The sequence below is a fragment of the Pinus tabuliformis genome, chromosome 2_2 (assembly GCF_031772625.1).
Source record: "Pinus tabuliformis cultivar Carrire ecotype Pingquan chromosome 2_2, CPIR1, whole genome shotgun sequence".
Lineage (NCBI taxonomy): Eukaryota > Viridiplantae > Streptophyta > Pinopsida > Pinales > Pinaceae > Pinus > Pinus tabuliformis.
The window spans coordinates 117,740,093-117,763,739 of NC_142300.1; the positions used below are offsets into that span (position 1 = coordinate 117,740,093).

Consider the following 23,647-nt stretch of genomic DNA (forward strand, 5'->3'; position numbering starts at 1 on the left):
AACCCAAATGGCATTCTAATGTATTCAAAAGTGCCCCATGGTGTTGTGAATGTGGTCTTGTGTCGATCTTCCTTTTTAACCCAAACTTGATTATACCCAGAAAAGCCATCTAGCAATGACATCATTCCAGACCCAGTTACTCTTTACAACAAAGTTTCCATGTTTGGCAAAGGGTAATTATCCTTTTTGCATGCTAGATTAAGGTTTCTAAAATCGACACAAAGTCTTATTGTACCATTCTTTTTCCTAACAATCACCAAATTTGAACACCATGTCGAATGCCTAGTTTGAGCGATGATCCCTGCTGAAAGCATCTTTGCAAGTTCTTTCTGGACCAAGGGGGCTAATTTCGGATTAATTTGCCTAAGTTTCTGCCGAAAGGGTTTAGCATTCTCGTCTTTTAAGGGAATAGTATGCTCCATAACATCTTCCCTATAGCCCTTTAATTCGTCATAGGAAAAAGCTAAAACATCTCTATATTCATGAAGTAGATCAGTTAACTTTTTCCTTTCCTCCAAACTAGTACCTTTACCAATTTTAACTATTTTCGGATTTTCAGAATTACCAATGTTGATTTCGAGGTACTCGCCTGGGTCCATCTTGTTTTCTTCTCTAAGCTTCGTGGCATCATGCCGACCAAAATGTTGCTCTAAGGCAACCACATTTCTAGGAGTAGGATTTATGATATGTTCATGATTTAAAGATCCATCCTCTTGAGAAATTATCCGAAAATCTTCAAACTCATCCAAACTATTGAGAAAACGAATGACTTGCTTTTCGTCGTTAAAAACTTGCCAATTCTCTGAGTTGTCTGGAACAGATGGTCTGAATATTACTTCCATTTTAATTTTATCGTTAATTAACTCGTCAGACAACTGGAAAGTGGTAGCAGCTACGGCAAGTTCATCTGCCAAACTATTTAGCTCTCTAGGAATTGCTTCAAGGTTAAGGGCATCGAAGTGCTCCATAGTATCCCACACAGCATTTCGATAGTTTCTTAATCTCTGATTTCTACATGTGAATTTGTTTTTAAGCTGCATGATAACCAGATCAGAATCCCCCTTGATGCTAAGCAATTTAATCCTCAAAGCTTTGGCCAATTCAAGTCCCAACAATATGGCTTCATACTCAGCGACATTGTTGGTTGCTTCAAATTCTAAACGATAGGCAAACTTGAATATGTGACCAAGGGGAGACTTAAGCACTATTCCAGCACCCTTACCATGACTAGAGAACGCACCATCGAAGTACATATACCAGACTTCATCTTTAAGATTTTTTACCTTATCATCGGGAGGAATTATGAAATTAGACATGATAGAATAGTTCCCGATGTCAGATTGCTCTCTAATTATTTCATTATGAGGCTTCTTAGGATCTTCAACATGAAATTTCCTCTCGGGCTCTCTATTTAGCGTAACAAAACCATTACCGCTAGGAGAAAATCTTCACGGAAATGGCAGGGTGACAAAAGCGTAAATGGTTATCAGAAAATGGTTATCAGAACATAAAAAAGAACTAAGCGGTCAGCAATACGTTATACGCTACCACACTTAACCTATGCCATACACATTTTCTTCAAAATTCAATGCAGAAACTAAGTCCTGAAGGGAAAACGACGAGAAAATAGAAAATCTTCACGGAAATGGCAGGGTGACAAGAGCGTAAATGGAAATCGAATTACCTGCTGCCGGCGTGCAAAAAAAAGGTTTCGATGCCCACGTAACTATGTTTCAAAATATCACCTGAGGAACGCGTCCGATTGAACATCAAAATTTTTACCCTTGTTCGCATGTAGAGAACTTGTCGGCGACAGAAGAAATGCTGGACAGTAGAGCTCGATTTGGAAGGGGAAAGGCTCAAAACGAAAAGATTAAACACGCTGGACAAACTTAGTGATACGCAGTCATAAAAAAAAATCGATGAATGCCCAGAAATAACAAAATCGTGACCCTGGCTTGAAAAAACTGCACAATACAGCTAAATGCGTGATGCGGTGACCGGAAAAGATGCAAAAAATTGCTTTTTAAGCCTGTGTATGTAAAAACGGCAGCGATGGAAGATCAGTGCTTACCTGAAGATGTTTTGAACCTCACCTGATAGCACGCAGACAACGACACGGTGATGAATATGGCAAGTGATCAGACGTTTTCCGAAGTTCCCACACGTGAATTACGCATTGACGGCTTTATTTGGAACGCTGTTTTGATTTCTGAAATTTGGTGCCTCCTTCTGAAAGTACGCAGCCGGCGGTGGGAAAACAGTCAATGGTTTTCAAATGCACTGCTATTTTAGACCGAAATGCTGGAGAGAAGGTCTGATACTTCGTGTAAACTGTAATAGCCTGTGCGATGTTCAGCCTATGCACTGCTCAGAACTCGATTTTATGATTTCAGGACTCTTGGGTTTAGTATTGCAGTGAATCAAAACTTCCAGAAAACCTTTCAGTGTACAGTTTGTGGGACTCAATCCCTCAACAGCCAGTCCAGCAGATGGGCAGACAATCAACACAGTACTAGAGAAAACCCTTTTCCCAATTTTGTCTTAGTAATCCTGCAGGAAAAGAAATCTGACAGATATACACAAAATTTTGCAGTAAACCCTTCAAAATTTACCCAAAGTCACAAAAATTTATAGCTCTGGTACAGCCAAATTTAACAATAATTGCAGTGATATTTTCGAAATATTGGACCTTAAATTTTGATGTGAACAGACTGAAGAAAATCTCTCATGTAAAACAGGAAAGAAATTTTAAATGATTAACCCAGGGCAAAATCAGCTGGGCTCTGCAAAGAAGAGCCTGTGGTAGTCGGCTGGTTCAGCCTAGAACTTCCCCAAACGCCCACCAATATTCTTTACTAAAAATTTTTCCTGCACATCTCAAGCAACCATCTGCAAAGAGAGCAAGAATGCTGCTAGATCTCAGGAAATAATGGAGATACCTGCCATTATTTCAGAAACCCTAGCAACACTCAAACCCTAGCAAGTGAACAAGATACCTGTGCTCACAATACTCTAAAAAACAAGCTATTATTAAGGGTTGAAAACTGAAATATGCAGAAAATTAAAGATCTCACAACAATTCCAGAGAGTAACACCAGCAAGATTTGGACCCCAAAGTCTTCTTTTATTAACCAGAAATCAGATTACAAGAGAGAGCTTTTTCAGTATAGACTCACAGATCGAATAAAAACCTCTGAAATGACCCCCTAAGACCCTATATAAAGGAAATGATCCCAACGGCTAGTTTGAGTGATCCATGTTGAAGTGATCTCGACCGTCGATGAGGATCAAGACATCCCTTAATCTCATCCGTCGATTTTATTAAAAAATGATATTTTGCATGCATTCACAAAAAATATTATTATTTTATTATTTAGGGTTTTTGCTTTATTTTATGAATTTTTTATTATATATTTTTTTATTTTTTAATTTTTTAATTTTTATTTATTTTATTATTTTAGTATTTTATTTATTTTCTTAAATGGATCATTCGAACTAAGCCTTTGGAAACATCACCTAGGACCTAGGACTTAGGACTCATGAGGGGATTTACAACATTTTTCGACCCTCAAGACACATTTCATGATGACTTTTACAAATTACATCTTAAGGGGACAAACCCACTTTAACATAGACCCTCATAAACCACCCAGTTCTGCGACACAACTATAATCTAGCAGATTAACATGCTAGGATTCTCCTAAAGTTCTAATAACAGAATGCATCCCGGCTTTGGGGTCAGGTTGAAGGAAAACTCTGCCGATCGTAGATCGGTGAGACGAAAAACCTCCCGGACGTAGATTATCATTAGAAAGTTAGGTCCACCTAGGCAATTTTACATACATGACTCTGATCTGCTTAGATTATTTACATTTCATACATGCAGACTGGGTTTACAATTAAAATGATCAAGCTGCTGATGACTGAAGGATGGCACGGACGTGTTGATCAGATGCTGCCCCTTTTTGCGAAGAAAACGGGAATGTACTGCATGGGTAGTTGACCGGTAGTGGTCAACAATGCCCAGATCCCACGCTAGTCCAAAAATGGTGCCACTATGTTGTCGCTATGCAACTCTCATCATGACAGTCTGCCCCTCATGCTCAATTTGTATCCACCTCTCCTAGGACCTGATGGAGAAACATCTATGGAGTCCCAACGCATCTAGACCAAGCACCTTCATGATGTCATATCCTACCCATCCAACACTCACCTTGATCCGTAGCGATAACAAGGAAAACCAACCTTGCCATACGATCAAGGCCTCAATGCTACCCCACATGTCAAACCAAGGGTGAGCTAGGTCATCCCCCGTCCTGATCCCACTCACAATGAAGCAGAGTTTCTAATCGACCTACCAAACCTCTGAATCCCACAGCCAAAACCACTGTGACATAGTCTTGACAGCAAATGGAACCAACATGTACCACGTCTCAAGTCCCTGCGTGCAATCAATATATGAACATTGAACTCCATACATCATGAACCAATCTAGTGTGTGCGACACAACCCTGCGCCGACCATACCACAACACCGTGGAATCTGTCATCCTGCCTCCTAAAAGTGCTTCCCAATAATACCCAGAGTCTAAACATCTGCTTGTAATCAAGGTCCACCAACCGCTGTAGATGCTTCAGAGACACCTCAAAATGTCTCACCAAAAGAAGATCATGTATCACCCTGAGTGTGGGCTCAAGGGTGGTGCAAGTGCTACATCTGCAGGAGATTAGACCTACCCCCGAGCCTGCATCCACCAACTTGCGTCCTGATCATATGCCAAAACTGGAAAGCCTCTCTCCCAATGCACTGTGTCTCGTCCAACTGTCTCAGATGAACCTCATGGGTCATGTTGCTCGTGATGAGAGCATCAAGTGATGATATCCAAGTTCCCTGTGTCAATGTGAAATGCTGAAGAGTGATAAATGGAAGCTCACGGTCAGCCCTATGATCAACTCGCTCTCCAAATCTGAGTGTGCCAGACCCAATGGTGTGCTTGATGCCCTCATCAGAATATCTCTTTGGTGGCAACACTTTGACAACTGTTGTGCATAATCTTGCTCGATTGCACACGAGTACGTACCCCTACACACCTCTGCATACCCTGAACTTCATGGCACAACTCCATGCAGCCCTGGATACCAACGCGCAATGCGATGCCCCCATGTACCATAGGGGATCCCATATGTTCCCAAGAAACCACCACGCTGCTAGTACACCTACCACGAAGTGATCTACACCTCCTCATCTACCCTTGTAGACCTGAGCGACCTAACTCCACACTTGCTAGAGGGGATATCTCTGCTATGTCGATCCTCGGTGACTCTTGTTCCCTATACCCCAATGGGAGAACAACATCTCCATACAATGCTCGATCTGGTGGCCTACCCATGCCACCTCCTCCCACCAGCTCCTGCCAGAGAGTGCTAATCATCTTGCGACCCCATGCACAACCAACATTCCAATACAATCTATGGAGCCTGCTCACAAACCGCTTGTCCTCTAATGCCGAATGGAATTCTCCTAGGGAATGTATGTGTTCAATCACTGGGTCAACTACCTCATCAATGCCATACCCATCCCGCATGTCTGGTATCGGATAGGGAGCTCCACCTGGATCCCAATGCCAACCTGGGCCTCCAGTGCCCTTGGTGTCTAAGAGTTCCCATTGAGCTTTACTCCAGACTATGACGATCTCCATGAGTCCATTCCACTCCACCGGGTACCAAATTAAAATCTTTGGCCATCCAACCCCAAGAGAGGGATCGAATACACGAACTCCCGCACACAACCCCGACATGTGGATGTTGCACCTTGTACAACTCTGATCGTCTCATCTCGCTATCCAAGTCAACACATGAGATTTGACTAGGTAGCTCCGTCTCCCTCTCTCCAATGAGCAAAGGTGCCCTAATAGTGCTGCTGGCCTGGTCATACGCTCTAGCATGTCTAGACAACTTCGCCTCTCTCAATCCAATACATAGGGGTGGGCTGATAACATTGTAGATCTTATCAGTGCGCCTCTGAAGCGAATTCCGTTGGAATCCCAACATGTGGTCTCTATGCTGCCCCTCAATAATGGCTAGCCCAAAGGATCGCTGCACATCCTTCTCCATCATGGGCTCGACGTGAGCCTCCAACTGCTCCTCCATAGACAACCCAACATGCAAGACATGCTCATTAGTCAGTTGTAGGTGGCCGTCGTTCTGAAGCTCTGCCATAGACCAGGATGCCTCATCAGTGGATACCTCATCAATGGATGTGTACGTAATTGCCTCTTGTTAAGATTGGCAACTAGGGCCAAACTCCATGTGGGTCGTCTTATTTATGGCAACTGGTATTTTTATCGAATCCCTCTCATCGAGAGGTGTAGGATTGATCTGAAGATCATCCGATTCTGATAAGTATTCATGGAGTTATGAATTTATTTGCGTTATAAGACTAATTGTCAAGTCGGCCAGCAACTTATGTAGGCTCAAGAAGCCCAAAGGTGATGTCTATTCAACTTCTATGTTTTAGTATAAATATAGAGGACTTGAAGTCATTTTAGAACAGACATACACTCTTAATGTGATCTCCTCTCCATGTCTTGGGTTTTTGGAGAGACACTAAAGAATACTTTGGATGCCCTAGCTGTAGATGATATTCAATGCAGATATGAAGACCTATTTACACGCTGGTCATACGCTGTTCAAGCAGAGATATATACGTTGCTCATGGAGACATATATACGCAAGTAATGGTGATAGCTACACGCAGTTCAACACAGTCATGGTAACATCTTAACGCTGTTCATGAGGCACTTATACGTTATCATAAAGGGGAGCCGCAGTCAAGGCATGAAGCTGTATTAAGGAGCCGCAATAAGCCGCAGTCAGTAAAGGGAGGAGCCACAATGAACCGCACTGAGCGGCAATCATAAAGAGGGAAGTCGTAGGAGCCACAGTCACGATGAAAGGAGCTGCAATAGGGTTTGACTGCACCTAGATTGGGTTTAAGGTGCAGTCACAACCTCATGGAGCAGTGGATGGTGTCACCGCAGTGAGTTGGAGTCTCGACATTCTCACATAAAGAATGGCAATGAATGGTTGTAGTCTGGGCATGTCACTATCTCTGTCTCAACATTCTCTCCCAGCATACTACAATCTCAGCATACCAGTCATGGAGAAGATCTAGATGGTATCATTATAATAGTCTCGGTGATAAGTACAATGGCTCAAGCACTTGTGGTTAAGTAGAAGTACAGTAATATGAAACCTCAGTGAGAACTGTAACTTGTTGTCTCTCGATGGGTATCATGATCCTAGAGACAATCCCAACATAAGAAGGAACGTTACCACGGTCTTAGTGGACTTATCTCTCAGTAGTCCCTATACATATATGATGAAAAGAAACCCAGAACCCTCATTGTATCGGAATAAGGTTCCACTGTTACAGTTTAAGGTTCGACTGTTACAGTTTAGTTAAAGTACAGTAATGGAGATCAAACTTTTAGGTAGATCTCATGGATATGATAAAGAAGCAACAATGAGGATCTCAGTGATGATGTAATAGCTTCAATGGTGCAGCAATGAGGATGACCTCAACAGCAACGTGTATGGTACAACAAATGGACGAAAGGCAACACTTTGACAGGTGAAGGAGTCAACTTAGAGAATCAGTTGAAGCAGTATGTCTTCAACTGATCTCATGTGATATCAAAAGTCAAAATATTGACTTCTATTGTAAATGTACTATCTCTCTCACTTTCTCTGCTGAACTTTGAAGAACATAAAAGAAGAATTGATCAAGGGTTTCCCCACATTGGGTTTGTCCCTGGCTGGCGCCACATCTTGTGTTCTCTTGTCTTGGCTTGTCTTCTGCGATTTATATTTATGTTCTATTTGCAGTTTACCTTAATGTTGATGTGATTGCTAACTGTGAAAATTTGAATAAATTGCTCTAGCATAGAACATACCTAAACTTAACATGGTATCAGAGCTGAGGTGAAGACAATGCCCAAGCAAGAGTGAAAGAGCAATCACCAAAGACAATAGGGATAGGACAAAAGGATCAATGGGTTCCACATCTCTCTTCTAAGTTCACAAAGGGTGAAGTCGAAGCAAAGCATATTATCAGAATGGTGCAGTGGAAGTTTCTGATGGCCTACTTAAAGATCACTTCGTTGGGAAGTTCAGATCTAAGGGTGGAAGGAAAGGCAAATGCCTTGATTGCAATAAGTTCGGCCATCATGCGAAGGAGTGTCCGAAGGACAGGGACACATCTCTTGATGAAGATAACAATCATTCCATGGGGACATCTTCAATGATCAAAGGAATGACTGGTAATGCAGGTCATCAAGGAAATGGTCGACTCTTCAAAGAAAGCAAGGAACCTCAGAATCTCTTTTATGTACCTGATTGCAAGAAGAACCTGGTGTCCATCTCGAAAATGGAAGTCAAAGGTTTCAGGGTGGCACTCATCGATGGAAAGGTACGTGTTTGAAAATATATTTTTCAAAGATGTTTTTGAGTTCAGGGTTGTATCAAGTCCATTGAGGACCATGTCCATTGAGGACCATGTCCATTGACTCAGAACTAGAGGTCTCTGAGTCAGATGGTGATTGGGATGCCTGAATTCAAAAGGAGCATGAAGGTACATGTCTGAGATGTACCGAAGGAAAATCTTATAAGGGGACCATTCCCCTCATACAGAAGTCCACAGGCTTGGAACAACCCGAGGAGTTTGAGATTGATGATCAGGAATCTCACGTATGCAGGTGGAAGAAAGCCCTCTATGGCTTGAAGCAAAACACCCCGGGCGTAGTATGAGAGGATTGATAGCTGTCGGATGTAGCTGAGATTCACTAGGAGTGAAACCGATCCAAACCATTACCTGAAGGTTGTGGATGATAGACCTCTCATACCGGCACCTATGTCTGACAGGTGCAGACCCTCTCATTTATAGAAGACAAAGGGAGTTGGATTCCGAATGTGGAAAGATAAACTGCAAGCCTGTGACTACCTCGAGGATCTTAACTTTCAGAAGTTATATGGTAGTAATGTCGGACCAGATTTGGGAAATGCCTCTGAGTTTCATAAACTCATTTGCATTGATGTTCTTGGTGAACCTCCGTCCGGACATATGTTTTGCAGTTAGCATGGTGAGCTCATATTTGGTTGAGCTTCACTGGATTGATGCCTAGAATCTTTTGAGATATCTTCAGGGCGCAATCTCTCATGGATTGAGATACACTGCCTGGAATATGAAACCACATGATTATTCGAATGCTGAGTGGGCAGACAGTGTGGAGGATCACTAGAGCACTTCTCATTGTTGGTTCTCCTTGGATTTTGCATCGATATCATGGATGAGCAGAAAGCAGAAGTCGGTTGCTATAAGCACGGCCGAGACCGAATACATAGCTATGAGTATGATCTCGTGTGAAGCTGCATGGTTGCGGAAGCTCTTAAGCGAGTGATTCTCTGTGACAACCAGAGGTGGGATTCGATTATTGAGGAATCCTGTATTCGATGACTGCTCCAGCAGATAAACATCAGATATTGCCTTATCTGGGATATGGTAAGTCGATGAGTGAGTAGGCTCCATCGCATTGAGACTAATGTACCGGTCGCAGACATTTTGTCTAAACCCTGGAAAGGTCAAATCTGTGACTTTCCCGAATGACTTGGTGTCGTTGAGAGACCTTCTTATAAGGGTCTTGCATGTTGTATGCACTGAGCTCTGGGGGCACGGGGCACTTCTTGGAGCAACATATGACCACAGGGTGACTCACCATCCCCTGGTGGTGCACTTGTACAGGGTAAAAGAATCAAAACTTTCCCTGTGACACCCCGTGGCGACTATGTAGCAGGATGATTAGTTCTCCTGTGAGCTCTGGATGATGTATTCTCCATGGCGATTGTGTAGCAGGATGATTAGTTCTCCTGTGAGGCCTAGATGATGTGTTCTCCATGGCGATTGTGGAACAGGATGATTCGCTCTCCTGTGGGCCAGGATGATTAGTTCACCATGGCATCCACTGGACAGGATGATTCACTCTCCTATGCACAGGATGATTAGTTCCCCTGTCGAGGCATCCTACCCATGCAGTCTGGGACTCATGGGAAGTACCTCTCATTTGATCAATGAGCAGGGAAATGAGGATAGGGACCATAGTGGTACCGATGGACGCATCACTGTATCTACCGTACTTACCGTACTCCCTATGCTAGGATGACCTTCATTGATCTGGGATCAATGATACTGGTCTGGGACCAGTGGTAGGAGTTGTACCCACTATGACACTAACTTCGGGTCAGTTGAGCACTGGTCTGGGACCAGTGGTACATACTCTGAGACTGACATTGAGTCAGTAGAGTATTGGTTTGGGACCAGTGGTAGGAGTTGTACCCACTATGACACTGACTTCAGGTCAGTTGAAGACTGGTCTGGGACCAGTGGTACATACTCTGAGACTGACTTCGAGTCAGTAGAGTACTTGTCTGGGACCAGTGGTAGGAGTTGTACCTACTATCACATTAACTTCGGGTCAGTTGAGGACTGGTCTGGGACCAGTGGTACACACTCTGAGACTGACTTCGGGTCAGGGGAGAATGGTATGACACATTCTCGATCAATTCTTCTTCTTCATGGTTCAGGAGAGCTAAGTTGAGCAGAGCAGAGCCAGTAGAGCTGAGCAGAGCTAGAAGAGCTAAGCAGAGTAGAGCAAAGCAGAGCAGAGCCAGCAGAGCTGAGCGGAGCAGAGCAGAGCTAGCAGAACTGAGCAAAGTTGAGCAGAGTTGAGCAAAGCAGTGCAAGGCACTGATGGCAGAGATAGTATAGTCGGACATATGGATTAGTGGATGGAGTTCTCCCTAGTTGAGAGGGAGTGTTAAAATTGGAAACTAGGGCCAAACTCCATGTGAGTCATCTTATTTATGGCAGCTGATATTTTTATTGAATCCCTCTCATTGAGAGGTGTCGGATTGATCTAAAGATCATCCGATTCTAATAAGTATTCATGGAGTTATGAATTTATTTGTGTTATAAGTCTAATTGTCAAGTCAGCCAACAACTTATGTAGGTTCAAGAAGCCCAAAGGTCATGTCTATTCAACCTCTACGTTTTAGTATAAATATAGAGGACTTGAAGTCATTTTAGAACAGACATACACTCTTAATGTGATCTCCTCTCCATGTCTTGGGTTTTTGGAGAGACACTAAAGAATACATTGGATGCCCTAGTTGTAGATGATATTCAATGCAGATATGAAGACCTATTTACACGCTGGTCATACGATGTTCATGCAGAGATATATACGCTGCTCATGGAGACATATATACGCAAGTAATGGTGAAAATTACACGCAGTTCAACGTAGACATGGTAACATCTTAACGCTGTTCATGAGGCACTTATACGCTGTCATAAAGGGGAGCCGCAGTCAAGGCATGAAGTTGTATTAAGGAGCCGTAGTAAGACGTAGTCAGTAAAGGGAGGAGCCACAGTGAACCGCATTGAGCCGCAGTCATAAAGAGGGAAGCCGCAGGAGCCATAGTCACGAAGAAAGGAGCCGCAGTAGGGTTTGACTGCACCTAGTTTGGGTTTAAGGTGCAGTCACAACCTCATGGAGCAGTGGATGGTGTCACCGCAGTGAGTTGGAGTCTCGACATTCTTGCATAAAGAATGGCAATGAATGGTTGTAGTCTCATGTCACTATCTCTGTCTCAACATTCTCTCCCAGCATACTACAGTCTCGGCATACCAGTCATGGAGAAGATCTAGATGGTATCATTATAACAGTCTCGGTGATAAGTACAATGGCTCAAGCACTTGTGGTTAAGTAGAAGTACAGTAATATGAAACCTCAGTGAGAACTGTAACTTGTTGTCTCTCGATGGGTATCATGATCCTAGAGACAATCCCAGCATAAGAAGGAACGTTACCACGGTCTTAGTGGACTTATCTCTCAATAGTCCCTGTACATATATGATGAAAAGAAGCCCAGAACCCTCACTATATCGGAATAAGGTTCCACTGATACAGTTTAGTTAAAGTATAGTAATGGAGATCAAACTTTCAGGTGGATCTCATGGATATGATAAAGAAGCAATAGTGAGGATCTCAGTGATGATGTAATAGCTTCAATGGTGTAGCAATGAGGATGACCTCAGCAACAATAGAAAGGAGGATTGATATCTTGGTCTTGGAGAGGCACAACGTGTATGGTACAACAAATGGACGAAAGGAAACACTCTGATAGGTGAAGGAGTCACCTTAGAGAATCAGTTGAAGCAATATGTCTTCAACTGATCTCATGCGATATCAAAAGTCAAAATATTGACTTCTATTGTAAATGTACCATCTCTCTCACTTTCTCTGTTGAACTTTGAAGAACATAAAAGAAGAATTGATCAAGGGTTTCCCCACATTGGGGTTTTTCCCTGGCTAGCGCCACATCTTGTGTCCTCTTGTCTTGGCTTGTCTTCTGCTATTTATATTTATGTTCTATCTGCAGTTTACCTTAATGTTGATGTGATTGCTAACTGTGAAAATTTAAATAAATTGCTTTAGCATAGAACATACCTAAACTTAACACCTCCTCCCATCTATCTACTGGGGCTACCAAAGGAAACTCCAACAGGGGTGACTCCTACGTCACACTAGGTGTATCCCCGTGCTCCTCTTGCGTGCCATTAGCCTCATGCTCAACCGGCTGGAAAGTATCTAGATGAACTCCCTCCTCCATGGGTATGTTATCTCTCATCTCGTCACTACCTTCGCCTCCGATCTTCGTCTCTGCAGTATTACTACTACTACTAGTGTTTCGTTCAACAATCATGCTGTTATTTTCTTCATCTGCAGGTCAACAACTACTGTTTATTCTTGCTTCCCTTGTTAACAACCACTCTTCGAGAACCCTCCCAGTCTCTCGGTGCTCCTAGTAACATTTTCAAATTTCTCCTGTTGAGAAATTTTTGGGCATAAGTTCAAACTGGAGAATAATGTGGGATTAGTGTTTTAGCCTTTGAAATTCTAGTCCACAATAACACTTGAGCATTTGTGCTATTTAGACCCATACTGGCCAAAATCATGCTCTGATACCACTGTAATATTCCTAATGGAAATATACAATGTTAAACAAAGCAAGCATAGCGGAAACGCATACAAAAATTTACAACACATTTAACAACCAAAAATCTCCATGAACTGCACTGATCTAAGCCATTTTATTAATAAATAAGAGGGTACAATGTGGTGCTGGAAAGAGTGCACTTGGGCTTGCTCAAGGCAAGCTAGGTAAGCCCAAATGAACAATGAGAAATCCCTCTAAACTTTGTTGCTTCTCTCTCCTGGCTTCACACTAAAACTACCTAGAAAATATACTATTGGCTGCAACGAACTGTTTCTAGGGCCTTAGATGCTCAAAAAATTCCGGGAAATTAACCTCGGGCTCTCCACCAATTACCCACAAAAACCCACGAAGGAATTGGCCAAATGTTGACCTTGGTATTTCGGCCCAATTTTCCCCTAGGGAATGTCGCTGCTGGCTGAGTTGGGGCCCTTGTTTGACCCCTCAAATCTTCCCAGAAAATTTTGCCAAAATAATCTTGGCCTCTCCTCTATAAACTAGAAAAACCCAGAAAGGGTTGGTCCTGGTTTTGACGCTCCGAAATTGACCCCCAAATGCTTGGCCATCCTCCACAAGTAGATGATGTAACCTGTAGAAAATGCTGTGTTTTCTGCTCTTCCAAAATGTTGGAAAAGCATCCACAACACTCCCCCGGACTCCACCTCAAGTTTTAGCCCTTAACTCCCTTCACTCCTCAACCTCCAAACGTGCCTCCTCCAAGAACTGTGCAGTCCTTGTATTGTTGTTGCCATTCCTCTCCACAAACTCACACTCCTTCCTACTGGTACGAACTGGTATAGGTAGGACTCCCTCCTTGAGCTGGCACTCGAGGTCCACTGAAGCAAGGGTTGAGATCTCCGCTCGGAGACACTCGTGTGCTAAACGACACTGCAAACTTGGCTTCAACTCAAGCGTGCTATGTCAAAAACACAATTTCTGAATAGATGAATGAATGACCAAAATGAGTGCCTTTGTTTCTATTTATAATTCGTGGCCCCTTCTCTCATTGTGGTCCCCACTCTCTCTCTCTCCTAATTCACATTCCCTTCTCTTTCCTCTCTCCTCCAAGAGTGCGAGTTCCCTCCTTGGGTCAAATTTCTCTTTCTTGTGGTCCCCGCTTTCCACTAGAGCCGCAATATTCGCTTTTCCTCCTAAGTCCTGGTGTTGGGATTGAGTCCTCTTCCCAAACTCATCTCTAATGCTGAAAATCAAAATTGAGGATATTACAACATAGATATGAGGCCTTTCGACCTTCTTCTAGGGTTGAGACCTTCTCTATGCACAAAATAAAATATCAACCAACCTTTCCTCTTCATCTAGTAGACAGAAAAACAACTCGACCTTTTCTTGGATGCTACTCATCCTCTCCTTAGACAGATCAGTTACCAAACTCGAACTCTTCTTGTCTTTTGTGGCTCTTCTCGTGGCACCTGGTTTTGAAACCGTGCTGATTTTTCTACAATAAACACAGTAGAAACTAATCTTCTGATCTAATAGTTACTACCTAATTATACACAGAAGATTCAACAGCAATACAATGAAAAACAATAAGATCGTAAAGAGGCAACGATGCACAATAGAGAAAACAAATTTTTTCCCTAGGAAATCCAAACTTGGGAGGAAATCCAAAAACCAAGTCCAAACTTCAATGACTTCATCCTTTTACTTCTCCCACTAGTTTCTTATATAGAAGAGAGATGATTAATGAGTGATCAAATGAAGTGTCACATCATGTATATATATACAAGTCGAATGGGTGCATTTACCCCAAGGAACACTCCTTCATGGTGGCACCAACTTGTCACTTTTGAGCCTACATGAAACCCAAAAATAAAATTTATTTTATTTTGATTTCCATAAATTTTCTAGGCCAACTTAAGATGCCTCTTGGCATGCGGGAATACCTCCCAGTGCTACACAGAAATCAACAATGCATACATCCATACATGCATGCATACATACATAGAATGCAGATATATATTTCATGCTTTCATTGTTCAAACTTCATATTGGTGACTTGTCATTGCTTTCCGCAATTTTTTTTTTTTTTTGGATTTTGGACAGAATATCCTGTGGTGGGCAGCCCAGCCTTTCATGAATCATGATGTTTCCTAAAATTTAAGGGATGTCTCCACAAGTCCCCTGGATGTATTTCCTGGTTCATGTGTCCCTCCATCCTGGAAACTTGGTGAAACATTGGATATGCACATGCCTTCAAGCTAGAATATGACCATAAAGTTTAAACTAATGACGAAGCTTAAGATTATTAAAATGTGTTGATGTGTTGAACAAGTTATGCTGAAGCAATGTATCTCCTTCATAGTGATTCAATTCTAGACCATTGTTCTGATTGTAATGACATCTTATATACACTAACAAACGGAATTTGACTTCGTCAAGAATGATGGTGAGATGATAATGATTGTATGTATCATATTGAATTATACGGTTTCTTATTATGCTTATTATTTTCTGACCAAGCCTCTGACATGTTTTTTGTGATTTGTTTTCTGTGAGCTTTCTGGACATCATTTCCTCCCCAGGATGTTTCCTGGCAATTACTTCCATTTTCAGTGACCATTGGATCCATCTTTAAGTTCTTTCCAAGAGCATAATAATTGGATCCATGTTGAATTGTTTCAAATGGCATAGTGAACTCTGAAAATGAATATGCAGGGTGGAGGAAAAAAATGTTTTTAAAACATTTCTTAGGCCATATTATCAAAAAGTTTACAAAAGACTAGTGTCTGGTTTAAGGCTTAATGGGCCATGCTGCAGTTTACTTAGCTTTAATCTGGTATGTAACTGGGATATTTTCAAAGATGTTTAACAATCAGAGATCAGAGGATATGCCTTTCAAATAGTTTTATTTCATTTTTTAAAATATATAAAACTATCTGTTTAGTGAACATTTAACGTTAACTGAAATGGTAATATGTTGACATAGAAAGTTCAAAATTTTCAAGATAAGAAAATCTGTCTTTATGTCAATTTGAGTCTTGAAATGCCTTCCATGGTTCTCCATGTCACCCAGTGGTCTTGTGTTTAAACTTTAAACTAGGAAAACTGAATTCCCTCTTATACTAAGCAATTATAGAGGCAAAGTAGGTAAAATGGAACAAATTCAGAAAGCCCTTTAGGCATTGTATTCTGATAAACAAATGATTGATTGTTACATTCCCTGAAATATTCCTTTTTTCTTAAATGAATATTTTGTTTTGGAATGAGTGTCCTTTGATATTACACATTTACATTGAAATGCACAATTCTTTATCCTTTTTTTGGTCCAAAATTGAAAAATTAGTCATATTTACAAAGAATATAAGGGTGTGTACAATGGTATTTACATCCTCTTCCTGAAACCAACCAAATTTAATATTAAAAAATGGAAAAATAAATGCTAACTTTCGACTATCAATCTCTTTTTTCTTGGAGCTCCCCCTTTCATGTGTCAGCAGTCCAGTCATATTAACCTATCACAAGAATTGTAGCTGACAGTAGAAATCCAGAGTCTATACATCCTCCTATTTCTGAGCTAGTTCTAATTTTGCTTTGGCTTTTTCACATTGATGACTAAGAACTGGTTCCTTTCACAGAAGATCATTCTTAATTGCACTCTTCCATTGATTGCACTACTGTGAACTTCTCTTCGGTTTCCTGTAAATGGAGTTTATTGCTTGCTCATTGTGCATATATAACTGATTTCTGAAGTATGTTGAATAAATATTGACATTGATTTTTGCTTTATATTTTACGTTATTTGCACTCTTTCATGTTCCTGTTTGAATATTTCTTATTCTGTAATTGTTGGAACTTATTGCCAGTTTCTTGCAGAGATTACGATGCAAATGCAATTTCCATGCTCTGAAATTCATCCCCAAAATTCAGAAAACTGGTGCATTGTTGATACAAAGGATGCGTGAACATAGTAAAAAACGGGGCCCTTTAGATGAACATTTGATTGGAGAAACTTCACCATATCTGGAAGAAGGGACAGAAATTTCTCATAGCTCTTCCAAGTATTTGGCTTTACATCTAAGGTTTGAAATTGATATGGCAGCCTACTCCATGTGTGAGTTTGGTGGTGGTGAAGCTGAGAGAAGGGAGTTACAAGCATACAGGGAGATTCATTTTCCTACACTAATGATCCACAAGAAGAGTTACCAGTAAGCCATCTTCTTCCTAGGCTTTGACCAAAGTACTGAACTTGGAGCTTTTGTACATCCGTTGTTTTCAGGATTAGAATTTTTTGTGATTTATGTGGATGATTACTTGGACTTCTACAATTCTTATAGGAGATTGTATTGATTTTCACACGAGTTCTTTTAGAGCATACTCCCCTCATGCCTGAATTTATCTATGAGCAAATTTTAACTGCTATGAATATTACTTTTATGACAACCTGGTTTTGTTATTGAATAATACTGCAGAATACCTTCTGCTGCAGCTTTGAGGGCCTTGGGTAGATGTCCGTTGACACCAGAAGAAGCTGTTCTTATGCTTGTTGCACTAGGTTTTAAACGTGGAACACACATATATCTTGCTGGTGCTCATATATATGGGGGACAATCAAGGATGGTTGCATTGACTAGCCTGTACCCTAACTTAGTTACTAAAGAAGACCTCCTATCATCAGAGGAAATTAGACCATTCGCCAATTTCTCATCTCAGGTAAATCACAGAAGTTGCAATCATTTAGTAACTGCTTTCCTGGTTAGTAGGTCCAATATTTGTGAAAATCCTGATTCTTTTTTGTCTTGAGAACTGTGCATAGTAGGTCAAGATCAGATATTCAAATAATCAGATAGTATCTTTCCGCAGTGTGTACTACTGCTTGTCCAGTTATTTCCCATTTCTTTTATTTCTTTGTTTCACCTATCAACAAACCAGTAAATTATAGGAGATAGCAAAAGTGTGTATTAGAGAAAAAGTGTGTCTTAGAGCCCCTTGTTTACTTGTAATAACATTGATACATGCACTACAACAAGTTCGTAGGCTAATGTTTAAGCTACAATACTCGAATTCACAGAATAATTCATTCTCTTCTTTAGAGTGTGTCAGATGACTATAATATGACATATCCTGCAGTGATCTCAATGCTTGAGAACATTATTTCAGTTCTTGGGATCTTGAACTGTTTGCACCGTGCTATATCTAGATTGAGGTTCTAGGATCTTCAACGGCTTGAATTGCAATGAACAAGTGGGTGCACTAGTGTTTGGAACTTACAAGAAACTAAGCTGCAAGTTCTCTGTTTCTTTTCCAAATTCTTGAATCCTTTTTAGTTCGTTTTCCATTCCACATATTGTAATGCTTGCTATTATTTGGCTGGCATAATCTGCTGTGGATGTAAGATTCCTGTAAAATGCTTCTTTCTGTTACATTTTCCACCCAATATTGTCCATTTGCAGAATGTTTGAGTAGTTCTGCATTTTGTTTGTGAAAGACACAATTTTATTCAGGAAGCTTTATATATATATTTTTTTGGTCTCTACAAGCCTAATCTCAGTGGGCACAAATGTGAAAGAGTGGTTTCAAATGTGACTTCTTCTGGATGCAGTTGGCAGCGCTTGATTTTATTGGTTGTACTGCTGCTGATGCATTCGCAATGACGGACTCAGGGAGCCAACTTTCATCTCTTGTGTCTGGTTATCGGATTTATTATGGGGGTGGGCATTTGCCTACAATACGCCCCAACAAGAAAAGGTTAGCTGGTATATTCTCAAAAAATAATACTATAGAATGGAATGAATTTCAAGAAAGAGTCAGAAAAACTGTTAGAGAAAGTAAAAGAATACAGGTTCGGCCAATTGCAAGGAGCATCTACAGACATCCCAGGTGCCCCGAATGCATGTGCAATATAGAAACTTCCCAAACAGAAAGCAATGTATAGTAGTATGATTCGTATTGATTCCCCCCCTTTTCTAATGTAGTTAAATCTTAGGCCAGCTTCCTTCCCTTTAAGGGCTTGGAATTCATCAAAATAAGTTTTGTAGGAATTAGTCTACATTCATTTAACTAACCATCTGATTTCATTGGCTCATCCATTCTTGTTCTTCTAATTCATTTCAAGATCCAAATTTTCCATGAACATTGATCTTTTCTGCCTATTTGGCATGGTGAACGGAGACTGAAGTCCCCCTTTTCTGAAGGATGTGATTTGGCAGGAAATGATGTCAGAAGCTCACCATATTTTTCCCATTTCATTGTATTAGATTCATGCCTATGCCTTGCAACAACGATGGAACAAACTTGGCAAATGTTAACGTTGTGTTAATGAACATTACTCTATTGTATTCAATATATGTAAATGTGTTTTGACACCAATAGATGATTTCCTTTCTCTCTGCATTGTAATTATTGCTCTTTGAAATTTGTGTGTTATGGATTTTAAATAATTTGCAAGTGGTGGTGATTTAACTGGAATGAGTTGAGAGATGACTCATGGATGCGTACTGCTATTACGTTTTCCCAATTCTGTGAGAACGATATCATTGCTTTTATTTTCTCTATGCAGTAGCAACTTAAAATTTTGGCGCCTCTGTTCCTGAATTCATGTTCGTGATCAGGATATTATTACAACATTTCTTGGCTCAAGTTAATTGCCAGGGGGATTTGAAGTTGAGGGTTCAAAGTTAGACATGTCGTGTGGTTGTTCACTGAATGTATGACAAAGGAAGTCCACACAACAATATATGGTACTTTTCAATAGACGACCTAATACAGAAACATCCCATCTCTTTATATATCATTTGTCACCAGTTTTCCATTTCTATTCTTATATTCAAATATAATTGTTGGCTATTGCGGGGTGCTAACTCATAAAGAAATTACAAGATTTTTTACTCAATATAATAGCTGTTAGGAAAACCAGTTAGTGAATGGCCTTCATTTACGATTAGTTATTTAGTTTAAGGTGCAGATTATGCTGTTTGTGATTGTATTGGGCATTGTTCCATGTGCTTGGGCTTGGGTTTAGGTTCTTAAATGGCCAATGCTCCCAAAGCCCTGACTGTCTCCTTCTAGGATCAAAATCCCAAGCCTTCATGGGGTGTGATTAGGTGTGGCTTGACTCACACCAACACAAAGAGTTCTACTTTTCTATTCCCAATTTGGAGAATGGTTAAAGCTCTCAACAACTTTCTGAGCGACAGGGACCTCTCATTCACCTAAATTGAAATCAGAGAGAGAGAGAGAGAGAGAGAGACCCTCTTATTCATCTAAACTGAAATTGAATTACTGTAGTGCATTCCTAGTAATCATCTAGATGGCATAGGATGGCAGGAAACATTGGATGAAAAACAATAGAGGTAGGGGCTTCATGTACGTGGCACAATAAATCCTTTATGAAAAGGAAATGCTTCTTCATTGGGTCCTCTTGGTCCTTTGTGTTGAAGGAAATGTAACTAGGTTCGGTCTTCATAAATGTACTTTTGATATTTGTACTTATTCAAGAAAAGAAATATTATTTTTATAATATATGTCAATGAGTTTCTTGCTCATTGAAATAGGTCTAGCACTAGTTAAAGTGCTATATGGGAGTCAAATAGTCAAAAGAAAAGGTTAAAGACCTTAAGGGATTGTTACACCATGCAATAATATGTATTAGGGTCATAAGAAGACCTCCAAGCAAAGTCATAAGCCTCCTCCAAGCAATGGCACCATCAAAAGAAGCAATCTGAATTATGTCAAGCAAGTCAGCCTCAAGTCTTCATGTTGGCCTCTAGTTGGCCTAAAAGAAGGAGACAGACTCCTATATAAGGAGCCATTCAACCTCCTCAAAGGAGAAGAACATCATCTCTGAAATCAGTGAGAAAGAGGACGAGTAAAGGGTACGGAAAAGTCAAGGGAAGAGGTCTCCAAGTGTAGCAAAGGAGGAGGAAGAAATACTGAAGCTTTGAAGGTCTGTTCTAGGGCTAAAAGACAGTCACACGTGCGAAGAAGGAGAGGGTCTCCCTGCTGTCATAGCAGCCCTCTATCACAGTCCCACAAACTTCATTAATTGGGCTAAGAACATAGGCCTAAAGGGCCTCCCACTCAAGCAAAGAAGCAAGGAAGAATAGCGAAGTTACTAGGGTTGTTCTGAAGCCTACTACAGTCACACATGTGAGGAAACAGAGGGCTGTCCCTGCGGCTAGGACAGCAGCAATTCATAGTCACCCATCTATCTTCGTTTGGGGCTAAATCTAGGCCTACAAGGCCTCCTACTCAAGCGTAGAAGAAAGACACTCAAGCGAAGGAGAGAAGGGCATACAACACCTAGTGAACCTCCCACACGTGCGAGAAACTAGGGTAGTAGAATAGAAGTACACTCATATCTCAAGAAGGATCTCAGTTGGTCAAAGAAGTCTACTTGAGCAAGGGATAGAAGAGGAACACCTCATCTAGAAGGCTCACTCAAGGAAGGTCTATCTCTAGACAAGAAACAAAGAAGGAAGACGAAGTGCTGAGGAGCAAAGTGCCGGAAGGAGGAAGCCTATGTGCCGGAGAACAAAGTGCAGAAAAGAGGAGAGGACTTGACTTGTGCTTGGAGGATCTTCTTATCAGGTCTAGGGTTTGGCATTGATCAATAGAAGCTTCAATAAGAGAAATTCATGAAAGGGTTTTCCTCTCAAGAGAAGAGAGGTTTTGGCCCTCGCAGAGAGCCAACATCTTGTGTTCTTGTTCTTATGTTTTGGTAGCAGTTTGGTGAAGTACACTCACATGCATTAATAAGAAGAAGAAGATTAAGCTAACAAGAAAGAGTAAAAAGACTCCACAAATTATTATCAAGTAACAAGAAATGCTACTATACCTAATTGCCCTAGATTCTTCAACATGGTATCAAAGCTAAGGTGACACATTAAGGAAAGGGCAACTCAAGAACACTTATCAAGGAAGGTCATCTACAAGGTTGAAGCATCAAGCCTAGAAGTCTCAATCACTTCAAGGACAAGAAGGTCTCCAATCCATCATTCATCAAGGAAGTCTACATAGCAAGAAGAAGAGCCTTACATAAAGGCACCTACAAAGACGATCAAATCGAACCAGGACCTACATCAAGCGACAAGTCATCAAGCAAATCTCATCATCAAGCAAGTCCACTTGGAGAGGGCAACTTGAAGAACATCAAGATCCAAGGAAGGCAAGCCATTAAGTGTTCAAGGAGAAAGAAAATCCACTACATCTGAAAATCTATCAAGTAAGTACATGTCCCCTTCTGAATATACATCAATGTTGTTTTGCAAGGAAAGCAATAAATTGGTAGGTACCAATAACTCTCTTGCATGGAAAAAGAGGATTGATTTACTTCTCAAAGAGAATGAACTAAAACATGTCAAGGGGAATATCACTATCCTTGCTAAGGAATAAACTCAAGCCTCAGGTCTAGGGTTTGGCACTGATCGATAGAAGCTTCAATAGAGAGGAATAAACTCAAGCCTCAGGTCTAGGGTTTGGCACTGATCGATAGAAGCTTCAATAGAGAAACTCACGAAAGGGTTTTCCTCTCAAAAGAAGAGAGGTTTTGGCCCTGGCAGAGAGCCAACCTCTTGTGTTCTTGTTCTTATATTTTGGTAGCAGTTTGATGAAGTACACTCACATGCATTAATAATAAGAAGAAGATTAAGTTAACAAGAAAAAGTAAAAGGACTCCACAAATTGTTATCAAGTAACGAAGAATCCTACTCTACCTAATTGTCCTAGATTCTTCAACGCTTTGTTCATCTATTCTTTTTGGAAAGCCACCTTCCCCCTCTTAGCTGCTTAATTTGTTGAAGTAGGTTATAAATAAATCAAAGATGAGCGAATAGAGTAGGCTCACAAATGGAATGCAAAGTAAGCAACAACTTCAGCAGAATGGGAATTTTTCAATTTTGTGAGTCAAATGTTTATTTCAATTTCAATTTCAATCTTGTGTGTTTTTATAGCTACTCATAAAATTGGCAGCTTTCTATAATAAAGACCTTTATCAAATTTTCCACCCATGAGATTAATCGTTAGAATCATGTTGCAACAAGCCTCGCTTGATAAATCCATAAATTTAACATATTGTTGCAAGGTGCCAACAAACATTAGCTTAGATATAATTTAAAAATTCATGGGTTTAAATTATTTTGGAAATATAAAACTTGTTATATTGGAATATGTGTTCCATTTCAATTAAATTGACAACCTTGGTGCGGGTTGCCACATTAAATGCACCAAAACTTTGGACGACACTTGCTAAATAAATTTGGATATTAGATTGAGCCATTGTCAAAATGAATAGTTAACATTTCATGGACAAATTCCCATGATTTCAATAGACGAATCTTATTAATTTTCCTTGTATGTGTTAGAAAATAAGAAAGGTAGAAAGATTTTCTTTATATAGATACTTACTTGTGACTTTCTTATCTTTATGTTCTTCTTTTTATCTTTTAGTCCATCAAGCAATTACCAAAACCAATATCACAAAGGTCACAGACAACAGATATAGGCGGACAGCCAGGGCAAAACCCCTATCTATGGGAAAACCCAGTCAACAACTCTTCCTTAATAACTTCTTGAGATA

General features: G+C 40.6%; 1 protein-coding gene across 2 annotated transcripts in view; it reads left to right on the top strand.

Annotated features, from left to right (window-relative positions):
- The window catches only part of LOC149191635 (O-fucosyltransferase 2-like), a 315,718-nt gene extending 296,248 nt beyond the window's left edge, over positions 1-19,470 (top strand). For both annotated transcript variants that reach the window (XM_089404382.1, XM_089404381.1), the window contains 3 exons: positions 16,948-17,279; positions 17,544-17,784; positions 18,674-19,470. In XM_089404382.1, coding sequence (XP_089260508.1) covers positions 16,948-17,279; positions 17,544-17,784; positions 18,674-19,006 — 906 coding nt within the window. In that variant the 3' untranslated portion in view covers positions 19,007-19,470. The remainder of the gene's footprint in view (positions 1-16,947; positions 17,280-17,543; positions 17,785-18,673) is intronic.
- Positions 19,471-23,647: the final 4,177 nt, after the last annotated feature.